Raw genomic sequence first — 18941 nt, 5'->3', positions numbered from 1 at the left:
TCACTTGGGTTATCACCTTTAAGTCCTGTGAAATTAATCTCTACTGTCTAATTTTTATACTTCTAATACATTTTAATCTCATCAAAATACATTGCCTAGTAACTTGAGAACAATGTTAAATGGTCATGGCATTAATGAACATTACTGTCTTGATCCTGATTTTAAGGGGAATACTTTTAGTATTTCCCCATTCAGCAGGAGTTGTAATAGGTTTATTTTATTTTGCTAAGAAAATATCCATCACTTACTATTTCACTGAGGTTTTATTTTTTTGAAAATTTTATTTATTTATTTGTCAGAGAGAGAGAGCACAAGCAGGGGGTGCTGCAGGCAGTGGGAGAAGCAGGCTCCTCGCTGAGCAGGAGCCCGATGCGGGACTTGATCCCAGGACCCTGAGATCATGACCTGAGCCACAGCCAGCCGTTTAACTGACTGAGCCACCCAGGCATCCCTCCACTGAGGTTTTAAACTTACAACGGATATTGAATCTTTACAAGAAGCAAACACATGTCATTTAAGCCTCTTCAGAGTTGATCACACTACTTTTCTCCTTAAATCTATCAGCCTGATGAATTACATAAGTCAGTTTCCTAATACTAAACTATCTTTACTTTTCTGGAAAAACCCACACTTGATCTTATTTTATTTTTCTTTTAATGTACCTTTGGAATCCTGTTTGCTAATATTTTCAGATTCTCATTAATGAACTGGGCCTATAATATTGGTCTGTTTTATGTTCCTCAAAGCTTTATAATTATATTTATATTTCTGACAGAACAGTTCATCTTAAAGGAATTATACCTTAGAGTTAATTTAGTTTAGTATCTAGAACTGCCAACCTTTCACCTCCCCCAACCCAGTGTAAACACATCCTCCATCCATGCTTCTGCTCAGCACAGAGTTATATAGTTCCGTGTTTGGAGATCATCTTCTAGGCATCTGTTCATTTTTATGTGCTTATCATGAAAAGATTTATTTGTTCCATGTCCTATACCTCTGAGATCCTCAAATTATGGACTGACAGTCAAAACACCTGTTTGATAAAGCTGCTTGTCCAGTCAAACAGGGCAATTCATGCAGAAGCCATTCCAGAGCAACAAGCCCTCAAAAGGCAATTATTTTTATACTCAAGGCCCAAAGACTCCCTTTGGGATTAGTCCATTTGTAAAAAGCATTGTCCAACAGAACTTTCTATAATGATAAAAATTATTGGGGCGCCTGGATGGCTCAGTCGGTTAAGCGACTGCCTTTGGCTCAGGTCAGGATCTCAGAGTCCTGGGATCAAGCCCCGCATCGGGCTCCCTGCTCGGTGGGAAGCCTGCTTCTCCCTCTCCCACTCCCCCTGCTTGTGTTCCCTCTCTCGCTGTGTCTCTCTGTGTCACATAAATAAATAAAATCTTTAAAAAAAAAATTATTATCTGTGTTGTCCAATATGGGAGCAGCCAGCCACATGTAGCTAAGGAACTGAATTTTATTTTAAAGATTTATTTATTTATTTATTTATTTTTGAGAGAGAGAGAGGGGTGGAGGGGCAGATCAAGAGGGAGAAAGAGTCTCAAGCTGACTCTGCACTCAGCTCAGAGCCCAACGTGGGGTTCCATCCCGGGACCCTGAGATCATGACCTGAGCAGAAACCAAGAGTCGGCCACTCAACCGACTGAGCTACCGAGGCACCCCTGGAGAAACTGAATTTAAATTTAATTTAATTTTATATTTAAATAGCTACATATGGCTAGTTGCTACTCTACTGGACAGCACAGCTCTAAGAGGTCTATGGAGAAACTGGATTCAATGAGCCTGTGGTTACCAATAGCTGGGAAGGTACAAAGAGCTCAGGCACTGAGGTATTCATGCATTCATCAAATCTCAAATATTTAACTACTGAGCACCTACTATGTGCTGCTAAACATTGTTCTAGGTATCAAAGATACAGAGCTAAATAGACGATAAGGGCATGCTCTTGCTCTCATTAGATGAGGCAGATGATCAAAATAAATCGGGAACAATAAGTATTATCCTGAAAACTGAAATAGGGCAAGTGAGAGTAACTATATAGCTACTTTAGACTGAATGGTCATGGAAATCTTTTTGAGGAGGGGACATCTGAACTGAACAACCAGAAGGAACCAGTCATAGGAAGACCAAAAGGAAGAATGTTCCAGACAGAGGGAACAGCTAATGTGAAAGTGCCTAGGACCTTAGGACATTAGAGGAGTTAGGAGAATACAAGTCTAGGCTAGAGTTGGGTGGGTGAGGGTGCTCCAGATGGAGTCAGATAGTCATATCACATAGGGCTTCATAAACCAAAATAAGGAGTTTCATTATATTCTAAATTCAGAGAAGCCATTGGAAAGTTTTGAGCAAGGGAGAAGTGCAATCTCTTTTCATGTTAAAAAGGATTAATCTGGCTGCTATTGGGAGAATAGACAATAGGGCATTATTATCTGTAATAATCCAGTGGATAATGAATAAAGAATGGAAGCAGAAAGACCAGGTAGAAGGCTCCTGGCAATAGACAGATGGAGAGAGTACACAGTTTGAAGATATCCCTTGGAGATAGAGTCAACAGGGTTTGTTGATTGAGTCTCAGATCATACTCTGTGGCCTTGGACTACTCATTTGTTAAATGAGTAATCCAAGGCTCACTTTCAAAATTAGCATCCAGTAAATATTAAATGAGTATTTACTATGTACCGGACATCTGAAGATAAAACAAACAAACAAGACGGACCTACTACCTAACCTTCTGAAGCTTGAAAAATAATTACAGTGAAGTAAGTACTATAAAGTAGAAGCACACCATATAATCAGAGACCTAATCTAAGCTTGAGGATCAGGATATGCTTCCCTGAGGAAATTCAGGATGTGACCTGAAGAATAATTAAGGTTAGCTAAGTGAAGTGGGGAGGAGAGAATTCTCCCAGTGGAAGGTAGGAATGGTGCATGCCTAGGCCCCGTGATAGGAAGAATAGTTTGGCTGGAGCTTGGGAACAGAGAACAGCTGGAGAAGTAGGTAGGAGGCAGATCACTCTGACTTATAAGCTATAATAATGATTTTGGACTTTAAAAGCAATAGGAAACCACTTAAGTTTCTTTTGTTCCCCACTATAGTTTTTATTCTTCTTTATTTCACATTTTCTTACATCATAAGATACATATGGTAAACTATGTAAAGTGTACTGATCTTAAGTGTACAGCCTGAAGAAGTGTTACATATGGGTAGACTCATGTTGCCATCCCAGAAGATACAGAACATTCTCAGCACCCCAGAAGACTTCACACCCCACCCCCCCAGTTATCCTTACCACTTGGGTCTCCGTTAACATTCTGGGAGATAGGTAATATATCTTGTGATACAGGATAGCTCTAGAGTTATTCACTATTTAACTTATCACTTATCCCCATCAATTAGTCTATATAGATATTCACTATTTAACTTGTGACTTACCCCATCAATTAGTCTATTAAGCTGCCTATTTAGTCATTTTATGTCTGACTTCTTTTAATCAATGTCATGTTTTTGAGATGTATCCTTGTTGCTAGTTGGTAGTTTGGTTTCTTTTTAAAATTTTGCCATGTATGGGGTGCCTGTGGCTTAGTTGGTTAGGTGTCCCACTCTTGATTTCGGCTCATGTCATGATCTCAGGGTTGTGAGATCAAGCCTGGCATCAGGCTCCGAGCTGTGGAGCCTGCTTGGGATTCTCTCTGCCCCTCCCTCCTGCTCACGTTCTCTCAATCTCTCTCTAAAAAATAAAAAAAATTATTTTGCCATGTAGTATTCCACTATATGAATACACTTAACTCTGTCCATTCTCTTGGTTCTTTCTAATTTAAGGGTTGTTTCAAGTTTTCAGCAATTCTGAATAAAGTTATTACAAATGTTCTTATACATGTCTTTTTACAGACATATGCACTCATTTCTCTTGAGTATATACCTAGAAGTAGAATTGCTAAATCATAAGACGGAAATATGTATAGTTTTAGTTAATACTGCTAAAACATTTCTAAAATGATGGAAGTAATTTACAATCCCACCTGCAATGCTTGAGACTTCCATTGTTTCACGTATTTACCTTAACTTGGGACTGTCAGTCACCTTAATATTAGCCACTTTAAAGAATTGTGGGGTTTCTTTTCTCAGTAAAGTATTTACTTTAGGACAATTTTAGAATTACAGAAAAGTTGCAAAGGTAGCACAAAAGTTTTGATATCCTTCACTCAGCCTCCCTTATTTTATTTTTTTTAAAAGATTTTATTTATTTATTTGAGAGAGAGAGTGAGTGAGAGAGAGAGAGAGAGAGAGAGAGAGCACAAGAGGGGGGAGCGGGAGAGGGAGAGGCAGACTCCCTGCTGAGCAGGGAGCCCAATGTGGGACTCGATCCCGGGAATCCAGGATCATGAGCTGAGCCGAAGGCAGTCGTTTAACCAACTGAGCCACCCAGGCGCCCTGGCCTCCCTTATTTTAATATCTCACATACTCATGATTCATTAGTTAAAAGTAAGAAATTAACATTGCTGAAATACAATTAAGCTATAGACTTTATTCAGATTGTACCAGTTTTTCCCTAATGTCCTTTTACTGGCCCAGGATCCAAACCAAGATACTAAAGGGTCATAAGTGACCCTTTAGTCTTCTCTGATCTGTGACAATTTCTGTCCTTATTTTTTTTTCTTTCCTTATTTTTTCCTTGGTAGTTTTGAAGGGTGCTAATCAGTTACTTTATAGAATGTCCTTCAGTTTGGGTTTGCCTGATGTTTTCTCATGATTAGAAACTGCCAAACTGTCTTCCAAAGTGACTATAGAATACCTTTTTGTACTTCCCCTGCAATGAGAGTTCCTTCTGCTCCATCACATTTGGTGGTGGTGGTGTTGATGTTAAGCAATTCTGGGAGGTGAACAGTGGTACCTCATTGTGATTTTAATTTGCATTTCTCTAATGACAAGTGTTGACCATCTTTTCATATGTTTACTTGCCATCCATATATCTTATTTGCCAAAGTGTCTTTTTAAATCTTTTGCCCAATTTTAAATTGGGTCATTTGTTTTCTTATTCAGTTTTAAAGATTCTTTATGTATTCTGGATACAAGTCCATTATCAGATATGCAGTCTGCAAATATTTTCTCCTAGCCTGTGGTTTGTCTATTTATTCTCTTAACATATCTGTCACAGAGCAAAGTTTTTAAATTTTGATATGGTCCACTTTATCAACTTTTTTCTTTTATGGATTGCGTTTTCTTTTAAGTAATCTCTACACCCAACGTGGGGCTCAAACCCACAACCTGAAGATCAAAAGTGGCATACTTCACTGACTGAGCCATCCAGGCACCCCATGGATTACATTTTTGATGTAGTATCTGAAATCTGATCACCAAACCCAAGGCTGACACAGATTTTCTCCTGTGTTTTTTTGTTGTTGTTGTTTTTAAGATTTTATTTATTTATTTATTTATTTATTTGAAAGAGAGAGAGTGAATGCACACGAGCAGGGGGGAGGGGCAGAGGGAGAGCAGACTCCCTGCCAAGCAGGGAATACAATGCAGGGCTCAATCCCAGGACTCTGGGATCAAGACCCAAGCCAAAGGCAAGTGCCCAACTGACTGAGCCACCCAGGTGCCCCTCTCCTGTGTTTTCTTCTAGATATTTTGTCACTTCACTATTTCAATTTAAGCTTATGGGCCATTACTTTTTGTGTAAGTATGAAGTATGTGTTGAAGTTTGTTTTTTTGTGGTTGAAAAGACTGTTCTTTCTGCATTGGATTTTCTTTGCATCTTTGTCAAAACTCAGTTGATAATATTTGTGTGGGTTTATTTCTGGGCTCTCTATTGGCACCGTGGGCCTATGTGTCTACCCTTTTTCTAATACCACACCATCTTGATGACTGTAGTTTCCTAATAAGTCTTGAAATTCAACAGTGTAGTTTCTCCAACTAGTGTTCTTTTTTTAGTTCCTTTCAGTTCCTTTTCTTTTCCGTATAAATTTTAGAATCCACTTGCCATTTTCTATCAAAAAAATGTAAAAGGCCTGCTGTGATTTTGATTGAGGATACAGACTCTATAACTCAAACTGGGGAGAACTGACATCCATACAATATTGAATTTTCCAACCCATGAACACAGTACATCTCTCCATTTATTTACATCTTTGTTGATTTCTTTTATTAGTGTTTCATAGTTTTCAGTATACAGATCCTGCCCATACTTTGTTATATGTATACTTAAATACTTAAGTGGGGGGTGAGGGGTGGGGGACTATTATAAATCATATTTTTTTAATTTCAAATTCCAATTGTCAATTGCTGTTATATGGAAATATGTTTGACTTTTGTATATTGGCCTTGTATCCTACAAACTTGCTAAACTTACTTATTAGTTCTAGGAATATTTTTGTAGATCCTTTGGGATCTTTACACAGATAATTATGTCATTGTCAAACAAAGACAGTTTTATGTCTTCCTTCCCAATCTGGAAAACTTTTATTTTCTTGCCTTATTACATTGGCCAGGACTTCCAGTATACTGAATAGATGTTCTGGTCATAGATTCCTTACAGCAAAATGATCATACCTGTCAGAGCATTCACATTTGGTGTAGCATTTATAGAACAGACACAGCAATAGTACCAACATGATACACCTAACATTTAGACAAGCCAGTACAGAATAGGGATAGAAGAAAAGAAACTAACATGTTCTAGGGAGCCATTACATACATTTTATATTTTTGTACTAATTTGAGTACCCATTTTCCCCCTTAATCTACTGCTATTTGTACCTTACAGTAAGTTTGTACGTTACTATTTAGCATAGAAATCAGCTAATGGTTAGCTAGATCCAGGTCTTCCTCAGGCCAATCATTTTCCATAGGTATTATATCCTGAGGAGGATTTAATTCAATCCCCCAATACATTTGACCATCGATATCGGTATTACCACAAGACTTATTTGCATGAGGAAGGTGAATTTTACCAACATCAGTATATCACAGTATGATCATGGTACAATTCGCTTTTATTACAGAACAAATCAGTAAGAATGACAGAGGTGTTTGCTTTGCCTTCCCAACAGAAGCTACCTTTGCCCAAATACCAGATATTATTAAGAATGGGCCTTGTTACAATTGGCTATTGGGTTATTTCTGGGTTCCAGGTTAACTGGGGACAAAGCCAATGATCCCACCTCATCTCCCAGGCTTACTGAGACTGGTTTCCATTCCACAAGTGGTATTTAAAATAGTTTCTATCTCTACTACCTATACTACAAGATACAATTTATTTCTACTTATCTTGGGGTGGATAAGTGCTTCCAGGGAACTTCCATGAGTTTGCCATAAGATTCCATAATCTTCCATAAGATTCCCATTGGTGTGCCCCTTGAGCCTCAAAGCTAGGACTGAAGGCTATTACCCCATGGCCACTTTAACTTCCTTTAACCTGTGTTAAAATAGTCAAGATACTCTATTGGGCCAGGGTGCAAGTCCTTTCCCTGTGTTGGGTGCTAGCATTATCCAGCATTATTTGTTAAGTCAGCCTGATTCACTCTGCTAAAGCCTTGTTATCCTTCCAGGCTGACTCCCATCATTTGCCTTCCTCCTGAAGAGAACTCCCTCTAATCTGCCTAGTCTAGTTAATGAATCTTTTTCTCTGAATATCACTCTTTATTAAAAACAAATTCCATTTGTCCCAAGATATCTAGACTGGCTAAGTGCTCTCGTAAGTCCTTTTTCTGTCTTGTGGGCCAGTATTGTTTAATCCACCACTCATGCTGTTGCCATTGTATACTAATGGCCCAAGTGCAGTTAGGAAACAAGTTCTATACCCAAAAATGATGGGTCTCCTATACTGGAGTTAGATGAGAGGTAGCCACACCTAGATGTAATTTAGTTTGACTATGCCACAAGGCCTCCCACAGCCTTCCTTGTCTCAGGGTGTGGCCATTCTCTGAGGGAACTCGAACTCACTGCATGATGTCCACTACTTTAATCCCTCCAGGGCCCATTGTATTTCCCTGTTTTGCTTAATAGCTTTCTATCCACAAAAACAAGGGTGATATGTATTTGTGTATGCGGCCATTATATATTGGCAATTATAACCAGGGACGTTTCTAAGAATTTGATCATCAGGATTTAGTTACACAACCATCTGTCAGTTGGGAGCTGTACACCACACGGTTTGAAGTCCCAACAATTCTCAGAAATTTCTTCCCAAGTGATACCCTTTGTAATAGATATAGCCTGAAAAATAGGACTTAAGAGATATGGAACATCACTAGAGGCCCACTTAGTCATTAACAGTTGGTCTAGCTTACCATCATGTCGTATGAGCAGAATGTTTCCAGAGCAATGCCCACTCAGGTTTCCAGTCTGCCATTTGCCCTTGTTGGTGTCAACCTAAATAAAGGAGGTATAATAAGGCAAGTTCAAATAACTGGAAATTGAGTTTATTTGGGAATAGCAGATGAGTTGCAATTCGGGAAACGCACGCTATAGCAAGCGACAGGCAAGTCCATTGACTGCTTGGGGTTGGCTGTATTTATGGGAAAGGAGTGCAAAGAGGGGGAAACCCAGCTGGAGTCCAAGCACAAAGTTCATTGGCTTGAGGATGGGGAGAGGTTCTTTGTTCATTGGATGTTCATTGATCAGGAGATACGTCTCGGTCTTCTGTAAATCAGGCATTTAATGAAAATCAGAATCTTGGTTCTGTTCTGAGAGCACATGTGTGAGGATCTTCATGTCATATCCTCTGGTTCCATTTTAGATTGAAATCCTTTCAGATCATAAAAGCAGAGGTTTTCTCAACAAACACATAGATTTACCCTTTCCAGGCATCTGATATAACTGTGCTGAAAGATAACAGTATTCTCTTGCTCTGAGCCTCTCTCAAGGTATTACTATACGTTAGATTCCTCTTATTGCATAACCCACTTATTCATTCCTTTATCCTCAACCATTATTTATCTTTCTCTCCATATATGTTTACCCAAACATTTCCACCTTTGGAAAGCACACCAGGTTCCGGCCACTGAGCTGGTCCAGGCTGCTGACAGCAATACTAGTTTAACAAGTTCCTCTCTGTCAGTCCACTCCCATTCCTACAGAGAAGGGTGACACAGGAGCAGAAATAGTGGCTGTCTTGACCACAAGGCAGCAAGCAGTATCCACCATTAACCCCAGCTTTGCCAGATGTGGTCCAGGCACAGTCCACCCTATCAGGCCCTTAAGATTTCTGGCATAAAGTTATAAAGGTGTCGTTAATCCCTGCTCCTGGTGCCCACAGCTGCATCACTGGTCCTGGGACCACTGCATCAGATAGGAAGAAAGAAAACATGGTGACATGGGGAACCAGGTAGTCACACCAGCATCCTCCCCCACCCACTTCCCCAGGTCCCCAAGAGAGTTGGAGGACCCATCCAAGGGGCCTCCCCTGAGCTCCCCCTCACACTTGAGTGTGAGCACACACTCAGGAAGGCATGTAAACATGGTGACATGGGGAACCATGTAGTTACACCAGCATCCTCCCCCACCCCCTTCCCCAGGTCCCCAAGAGAGTTGGAGGACCCATCCAAGGGGCTCCCCTTAGCTCCCGCTAACACTGAGTGTGAGCACACGCTCAGAAAGGCATGTAAACCAGCCCCTCATGATTTTATCTCCCCTGCTTTTAGGCAGCAAATGTTGCAACTACCTATTCCAATTCTCTATTGGACAGTTACTCTGAGGATGATATATGGCATGATTCCTTTATTCGATGTGATATCTCTTTGCCTCCCTGTTGGACACTATGGACCATAAAGTGCATCCCTTGGTCTGAAGAAATGTTCCTCAGTGGTGCAAATTGGTACAGTGTCTTCTGTACCAAACCTTTAATAGTATTTTTAGCGTTTGGGTCTACTATCAAATATGCAAAGCCCAGCCCAGCATAAGTGTCTATTCTGGTTAGGACCTATTTAGAGTCCCCTGTGGCTACCAGCATTGGTCCAAGGTAATCCACACACCATCTATGTGCACAGCCTTCCCCCGGGCATCTTTCCCAGAGCCATCTGCAGTCTCTCTCTTATGGCATTGTGTGTCTCAGAGCGCACAAGAGGAAGATGTTTAGCTTCAGCCCACCTATGTACTGCTGCAGCACCACATGCCTACTCACCTCAACGGAGTGCCCCAAAAGATCTAATTCGTGGTGTCAATCACCTTCTAAATCCGGAAGGGAGTCCTTCCAGTGGGGATCGACATGCCCTGCTTTAATGTGCCCCTTAAATTCCCAGAGTGATTTCCACATGGCCACGCCCTATTCAGGCATCCCCTTACTAGTCCAGTTTTCTCTTGCCCATCTACCGTGGCCCTATGGCCAGGCCACTGGCTACTGCCCATGAGTCTGTAAAAACCCAAACACGGGGGCTTTTAACCAGCGTTCAATTCTTGCATCACCGCTAGAAAACAGCATGCAGTTGAGCCCATTGAGAGATGATCCTCTTCTATCAGTCTCTCCATCTGACAGTCTTTTTTTTTTTTTTAAGGTACAGCAAGTGAGCATATTTGACTTCTTAGAACATACATACTGGTTTTCTTTCTTTCTTTTTTTAAGATTTTATTTATTTAACAGAGAGAGACACAGGGAGAGAGGGAACAGAAGCAGGGGGAGTGGGAGAGGGAGAAGCAGGCTTCCCGCTGAGCAGGGAGCCCGCTGCGATGCGGGGCTCGATCCCAGGACCCCAGGATCATGACCTGAGCCGAAGGCAGACGCTTAACGACTGAGCCACCCAGGCGCCCTCCATCTGACAGTCTTAACACGGCAGCCTTTCAAACAGGATACTGGCCATTCATCTCAGAACCATCATCAATTTTCATCCCAGCTTTCATTTAATTCCATCAACTGCTATATCTGCATATGCTCCTAACCTAATTTTAGGCCCTGTTAAAACTCCACCCACAGGTTTTGGATTCCGGGTGCGCTGGGCTGCTGTGTCAAGGAGCATCTTGTCGTATGTCAAGGGTAATGGGCTTATTCAACAGGTGAATATCCTGGTCATCATAAAGCCACAAAGCCAGTCCCACATGGCTTCTATAGGAAGCTCATCTGCTGCTTCATTTGCAGTGTTCCACTCGGCATTTATAGGGGAAGTTGGGCAGTTCATCTTCTCAGGATAAACACATTTTCCGGTGTTTCCTATCCCGTCCACCATGCTGGCCTGGGGCACTTTGGGGGCACCCCGTTGAGGTGAGTGGGCATGTGGTGCTGCAGCAATACATAGGTGGGCTGAATCGAAACACCTGAATAATCTCCTGCGCATTCCTGGATCGTGTATCATCCATCTGTGATTATTCCATGGTGAGCTGCAGGTCCTATATCAACCCAAACATGCTCTTCCGTTCTGCAGCATTCAAAACCAGAGACACAGCCCCCAAATCAATTACTCTTACAACCCACTTCAGTAAAATTCTTCAGGGAGCCGATGATACCAATCTACAAAATAAGACAACTCCTTCACACTATACTCCTGCTTTCAGTAGTTTCTCAGTTTTGTCCCTACCCCCACCCCCATCTTGACAACCTTCATGGGAAACGGAGGCCTTAGAGCATAATTTTCCTCTTTGCAGGCAGCTTTGAGGCTAGTGGCTGAAGCTAGTGGTCCAGCATCCAAGTCCAACCCACCAGTTTCTTCGACTTTCACTTTGGCTGTTACAGATAATAACCAAGTAGTGTATATTTAGCCTGCTTCTCACTATTTTTGCATTTCTTTATATATCTAATGAGCCAGCTCCTTGAGAATCAGGTCTACCCCCATTTCTAAATTCTATCCATGGCTGATCTCAGCCCAGCTGCAGTTTCAGACCATGAGGGACTAGGTGGCCGTCCAGGGATCAAAGGTTCCTTATTCCCTGCCCTTCCTTACTTTCTCTTCCCAAGCCGTAAGTGTCTGTGAGCCATGGCTGTTTCAGCAAACCCCACTCCTCTGATGCCATTTAATAGGATCTGTTTCTACTCACAACACTTGTGACACCAAATGTGTGGGTTTTTCCACAGCAAGAAATTCTCCAATTCTCTGCAGATACCAACCTAGTGTCCTGCAATTTAGCTCAATTTTGACACTAACGACACAGAGCTGGGAGGTTACCTACACTTCTGTCCAACTTGCCTACAAATCAGGGGTTCCCAAGACCCCCTCTTCAACTACAATAATTTGCTGCAACAGTTTAATGGAACTCAGGGAAATACTTTACTAACTAGTAACAGGTTTATTACAAAGGATATTATAAAGGATACAAACGAGCAACCAGATAAAGAAGTAACCAGGGCAAAGTCTGGAAGAGTCCAGAGCACAGGAGCTTCTGCCCCCACGGAGATTGGGGTGCACGACGGTCCCTGCTCACAGATGCATTCACCAACCTGGAAGCTCTCTGAACCCCCTAGTTTAGGGATTCTTATGGCGGCTTCATCATGTAAACAGAATTATTAACTCAATCTCTAACCTCCTCCCCTTCCTGGAGGATGGGTGGGTAGGGCTGAAAGTTCCAAACTTCTAATCATGGCTGAATCTTTCTGGTGACCAGTTCCCACCCTGAAGCTATCCAGGAGCCCACCAAGAGTCACTGCATGAAAACAAAACACAGTTGGGAGGCGCCGCATGAGGAGGCGGTCACATCTGACTCAGGGTCGGGTGTGTGCACAGGGGGCGGGCTCTGCCTCTGAGTGAGCAGGCTCCCTGCACCATTTCCTGTTCTCTCCCCTGCCCCGCTGCAGCTCTGGCCTTGCCCGACCCAGCCTGAATGCGGCTTCAGCTTTGGAAGAGCTACAGAAAGATCCAGAGGAGGTGAAGGTGCTGCTGGAAAAGGCCTCTAGAAAAAGAGTACATGATGCCCTTACAGCTGACAAATCCAAGATGGAGACAGAAATCAAGACCAAGATGCAGCAGAAATCACAGGGAACAGCAGAACTTCTTGACAGTGAAAAGCCAGGTACTGTGCTTGCTCCCATCACAACGGGATAGACAGTGAAAATCAGTAATTACAGATGGGATTAGCAGATAAATTTGTGAAAATCTATATCACCTTAAGTGGAGTTCATCAAGTCCCCACTGAGAACGTGCAGGTGCACTTCACAGAGAGCTCATATGATCCTTGGTAAAGAATCTAAATGGGAAGAGTCACTCCATGGTTGTGAACAATCTCTTGAAACCCGTCTCCGTGGAAGGCAGTTCAAAAAAAAATCAAGACAGATACAGTTCTTATATAGAAAGAAAGCAGAAAACACACAGTGGGACTACCTGATTCAGGTTGAAAAAAGAATGCAGAGAGAAAGAAAAGCCCTCCCACAGCACTGAAATACATCCTAGTGAGGGATTGATGAATGTTCTAAAGAAAATTTATGAAGATGGAGATGATGATATAAAGTGAACCATTAATAAAGCCTGCATGGAATCAAGAGAGAAACAAGTCAAAGGAGACACAGAATTTTGGGACTTTAAAGTCATTTTGGTGGGACGCCTGGGTGGCTCATTAGGTTAAGGGTCTGTCTTCAGCTCAGGTCAAGATCCCAGGGTCCTGGGATCGAGCCCTGCCTCAGGCATCGGGCTCCCTGCCCTGCTCAGAAGAGCCTGCTTCTCCCTCTGCCTGTCACTCCCCCAGCTTGTGCTCTCTCTCTCTGTCTGACAAATAAATAAAATCTTTTAAAAATAAATAAATAAATAAAGTCATTTTGGGAACTGTGGTGTGGAAATATTGATGTTCCCAATAAGATGTTGGTGAGCTGCACAGATAAATTTGACAGATAACTACATACACAGCCTTCTTCTAAGAAGAGGCAATGAACTCTCCCATTAAGAGAATATGCTTATTAAACACTTCCTCCAAAGATGGTTTCTTTAGTAATCTGGGCATTTTGTTCAAGAAAGGATAATATTGCATTCATGTGTGAAATGTAAAAAAGCAAGTCTTGCCTAATGATAATGCCACATTGTGTTTCTTTTTGTTCAGCTAACAAAAGTTATTGTTTGCCTGTAAGTTCCTGACATCAGCTTCCACCAATGTAAGAATAAGTAAAAATAAAATCTGAATTTTTGCATAAATGAATAAATAAATATAAATAAAACAAAAGACATTCCTATCACTCAGGAGGTTACAAGGGTTTTAGGAGCTCTGTGTCAGGAACTAAGGGCAGAGACCAAATATATATTTATTATGTCACAGGAATGGTGAGAGAGGACATCCTTGTTTTGTTCCCAGTCTTCACTCAATCTGTCACTATTAAGTTTAGTGTTATCTGCAGATTATTAGGTTAAGGAAGTCCCCCTCTATTCTTTGTTTGCTGAAAGTTTTTATCATGAATGAATGTTGAATTTTGTCAAATGCTTTTTCAGCATTTATTGAGATGATCATATGGTTTTTCCTATTTGGTCTGTTAATATGATGTATTGCGTTTATTTTTGAATGTTGACCCAAACTTGCATTCATTTGGTTATGATGTATTATGCTTTAAAAAAAAAAAAAGATTTTATTTATTTATTTGTGAGAGAGAGAACGAGTGAGGGGAGAGGCAGAGGGAGAGGGAGAAACAGACTCCCTGCTAAACACGGAGCCAGATGTTGGGCTCAATCCTAGGACCCTGAGATCAGGACCTGAGCCAAAGTCAGATGCTTAACTGACTGAGCCACCCAGGTGCCCCCTACCCAGTTATCCTTTTTATATATTACTGGATTTGAATTGCTGATATTTTATTGAGGAATTATGTATCTATGTTCATGAGGAATATTGATATCAGTAATTTTCTTTTCCCATAACATCTTTGTCTGATTTTGGTATTAAGGCAATGCTGGTTTTATAAAATAAGCTAGGAAATATTCCTTCTTCTATTTTCTGGAATAGATTGTGCAGAATTCTATTATTTCTTCCTTATGTGTTTGGTAAAATTTATCAGTGAGTTAATCTCAGCCTGGAGTTCTATTAGAAAGTTTTTAACTACAGGGGCACCTGGGTGGCTCAGTTGTTAAGCATCTGCCTTAGGCTCAGGTCCTGATCCCAGGGTCCTGGGATTGAGCCTTGCATCGGGCTCCTTGCTCCGTGGGAAGCCTGCTTCTCCTTCTCCCACTCCCCCTGCTTGTGTTCCTGCACTTGCTATCTCTCTGTCAAATAAATAAATGAAATCTTTTTTTTAAAGATTTTATTTATTTTTATTTGAGAGAGAGAATGAGAGAGAGGGAGTACATGAGAGGGGGGAGGGTCAGAGGGAGAAGCAGACTCCCTGCCGAGCAGGGAGCCCGACGCGGGACTCGATCCAGGGACTCCAGGATCATGACCTGAGCCGAAGGCAGTCGCTTAACCAACTGAGCCACCCAGGCGCCCTAAATAAAATCTTTTAAAAAAAAGTTTTTAACTACAAATTCGATGTCTTTCAGGTTATCTATTTTCCCTTGAGTGAGTTTTGGAAGTTTGTGTCTTTCGAGGAAGCAGTTCATTTCATCTAAGTTATCAAATCTGTGGCCATAAAGCTGTCAGTCTGGTTAGTTGTTTATCACATTTATTGATCTTTCAAAGAACCAGTTTTTGGTTCTTTAATTCTTTCCTTCTGTTTGCTTTAGGTTTAATTCACTCTTCTTTCTTTTAAGGTGAGAGCTTATGTTACTGATTTTAGATATTTCTTCTTTTGTAATATGTACATTTCATGCTATAAATTTCCCTCAAAACACAGCTTTAGCGTCATTCTACAAATTTCAATATGTTGTATTTTAATTTTCATTTTGTTCAAAGACTTCCCCTTTGGCCCATAGGTGATTTAGAGGAGTGCAGTTTAGCTTCCACATATCTTCAGACTTTCTAGATACTGTGCTCTGATTCCATTATGATCTAAGAAGATAGATATTTTGTATGATTTATATTATTTTCAATGTGTTAAGGTTTGTTTTCTGGCCCAAAATATGTTCTATTTTGGTTAATGGTCCATGTGCATCTGAGAAAAATGTATATTCTGCTGCTGTGGAGTAGAGTGTTCAATAAATGTCAATTCAGTTAGGTCAAGTTGGTTGATAGTGCTATTCAGATATCTGTATCCTTACAGATTTTCTGCTTATCTGTTTTATCAATTACTGAAAGAAGAGTGTTGAAGTTTCCATTAAAATTGTGAATTTTTCTATTTCTCCCTTAGATCTTTTAGTTTTGCTTCATATATTTTGAAGCTCTACTGTTAGTTACATGTATGTTCAAGATCACTATATCTTCTTGGAGAAATGACCCTTTTATCAACATATTATGTCCCTCTTTATCCCTGATCTGTTCTTGTTCTGAAGTCTACTTTATGTGAAATTAATATAAACATTCCAGCTTCCTTTTGATTAGTGTTTTTATGGTAAATTTTTCTCTACTTTTCTATTTTTAACCTATTGAATACTCTATATTTAAAGTGCATTTCTAGTACACAGCATATAGTTGGGTCTTGCTTCCTAACCTCTATCTTTTAAATGGTATGTTTAGACTATTCACATCTAAAGTGATTATTGATAGAGTTAGATTAAAATATGCCATCTTGTTTGCTGTTTTCTTGTGTCTGTTTTTTGTGTGTGTTTTTTTTGGGGGGGGGGTTTCTGTTCGTTGTTATCTGTTAATAAATTTGATTATATTAAAATGCAAAATTCTGTCCATTAAAAGACAATATAAACACAGGACAGACTGGGTGAAGATACTTACAATTCATATGACTGACAAAGAATTACCATCCAGAATGTTTAAAAAAAAAATCAGTAATAGGTTACATCAATGGGGCACCTGGGTGGCTCAGTCATTAAGTGCCTGCCTTCTGCTCAGGTCATGATCTCAGGGTCCTGGGATTGAGTCCCACATCGGGCTCCCTGCTCCACGGGAAGCCTGCTTCTCCCTCTCCCACTCCCCCTGCTTGTGCTCCCTCTCTCGCTGTGTCTCTCTCTGTCAAATAAATAAATAAAATCTTTAAAAAAAAAAAAAAGGAAGAAAAAGACAAACGATCTGACAGAAAAATAGGCAAAGAATATGAATGGGCAACTCACTAATGAAGAAAACCAACATTAAAAAAAGTATTTTTAAAAAAGATGTCAGGGCGCCTGGGTGGCTCAGTTGGTTAAGCAACTGCCTTCAGCTCAGGTCATGACCCTGGAGTCCTGGGATCGAGTCCTGCATCGGGCTCCCTGCTCAGTGGGGAGTCTGCTTCTCCCTCTGACCCTCCCCCCTCTCATGCTCTCTCTATCTCATTCTCTCTCTCAAAATAAATAAATAAAATCTTTTAATAAATAAATAAATAAATAAATAAGATGTTCAGCCACAGACTCTTAATTATAGAGAACAAACAGTTATCAGTGGGGAGGTGGGTGGAGGGATGAGTTAAATAGGTGACAGGGATTAAGGAGGGCCCTTGTAGTGATGAGCACTGGATGTTGTATTAAGTGTTGTATCACTGTATTGTACACCTGAAACTAGTATTACACTGTATGTTAACTAACTGGAATTTAAATAGAAACTTAAAGAAAAGATGCTCAACCTCACCAGTAGTCATGAAAACACATATTAAAATAACAAGGTACTGGGGCGCCTGGGTGGCTCAGTCGTTAAGCGTCTGCCTTCAGCTCAGGTCATGATCCCAGGGTCCTGGGATCGAGCCCCGTGTCGGGCTCCCTGCTCGGCGGGGAGCCTGCTTCTCCCTCTCCCACTCCCCCTACTTGTGTTCCCTCTCTCGCTGTCAAATAAATAAATAAAATCTTTAAAAAATAAAATAAAATAAAGTAAAAATAAAATAACAAGGTACTATTTCACACATATAGATTTAGCAAAAATTTAGAAATCTGATGAAATCAAGAATTAGCAAGGATTTGGAGCAACCAGGATTTTCATGCATAACTAATGGAAAAATAAATTTAAACAATTTTGAAGAGAAAGTTGGCCATATCTTGCTAAACAGAAGATACATATTCTGACATACGATTCACATTTCACATCTAGGTATATAATCTAGAGAAACTCTTGTTCACATGCACAATGAAACATATAAAAGAGTTGATTGGGGCATTGTTTTCTTTTTTATTTTTTTTAAGATTTTATTTATTTATTTGACAGAGAGAGACACAGGGAGAAAGGGAACACAAGCAGGGGGAGTGGGAGAGGGAGAAGCAGGCTTCCCGCTGAGCAGGGAGCCCGATGTGGGACTCAATCCCAGGACCCTGGGATCACAACCTGAGCCGAAGGCAGATGCTTAACGACTGAGCCACCCAGGCGCCCCTGGGGCATTGTTTTCTAATAGTTAAAAAGTAAGGGGCCCCCTGGCTGGCTCAGTCAGAAGAGTGTGTGACTCTTGATCTTGGGGTTGTGAGTTCAAGCTCCACATTGGGTGTAGAGAGAGAGAGAGAGGTGTCACAGTAAAACTAGTTGCTAAAAAGATACATACAATTTAATGCCATTTATATGAAATTAAGAAACAAGCAAAATATCATATATAGATTATAAAGATATTTGCAGAAAATTATTAAAATGTGCAAGGAAATGATGAAACCAAATTCAGGATATTAACTTCTTCTAGGGAAAAAGCGTAAAGGGAATCAAAGGGCCTTAATTTTACATGCAGTGTTTCACTTTTTAAGCAGAACCATGGTTATGTGTGTGATTAATTATGGTATTACCTATACTTTTTTCTTTTCTTTTTTTTTTTTTTTTAGAGAGAGAAAGAGAGCACATGGGTGGGGAGGGGCAGAGGGAGAGAGAGAATCTTAAGCAGGCTCCACGCTCAGCATGGAGCTCGATATGAGGCTCTGTCTCACCACCCTGAGATCATGATCTGAGCTGAAATCAAGAGTCAGACGCCTAAGCAGCTGAGCCACCCAAGCACCCCAACTGCCTATGCTTTTTTTGCCAGAAATATCTCATTTAAAATAATTTTTTAAGGAAACTAATAGAGAATTTCCAGTTTCCAGTAATAACAGACTAGCTTTTTCAATCCAGA

The 18941-nt window shown here is 40.7% G+C and overlaps 1 protein-coding gene and 1 pseudogene across 4 annotated transcripts in view; one reads left to right on the top strand and one right to left on the bottom strand.

Annotated features, from left to right (window-relative positions):
- The window catches only part of VAMP1 (vesicle associated membrane protein 1), a 72693-nt gene that overhangs the window by 3223 nt on the left and 50529 nt on the right, over window positions 1–18941 (bottom strand). For 3 of the 4 annotated variants that reach the window (XM_035028412.1, XM_035028413.1, XM_035028416.1), the window contains one exon: window positions 8305–8386. Coding sequence is in view for 2 of the 4 variants with exons in the window: in XM_035028416.1 (XP_034884307.1) it covers window positions 8382–8386 (5 nt within the window). In the remaining 2 variants the exon portion in view is untranslated. Of the gene's footprint in view, window positions 1–8304; window positions 9294–18941 lie in introns of all 4 variants that reach the window. The other variant, XM_035028411.1, reaches the window with a different exon arrangement.
- On the top strand, window positions 12724–14517 carry LOC118025752 (annotated as a pseudogene).

This window comes from Mirounga leonina, unplaced genomic scaffold (assembly GCF_011800145.1).
Source record: "Mirounga leonina isolate KUSES-001 unplaced genomic scaffold, KU_Mleo_1.0 Mir_201, whole genome shotgun sequence".
Taxonomy (NCBI): domain Eukaryota; kingdom Metazoa; phylum Chordata; class Mammalia; order Carnivora; family Phocidae; genus Mirounga; species Mirounga leonina.
This window is presented reverse-complemented; position numbering and strand designations above follow the sequence as displayed.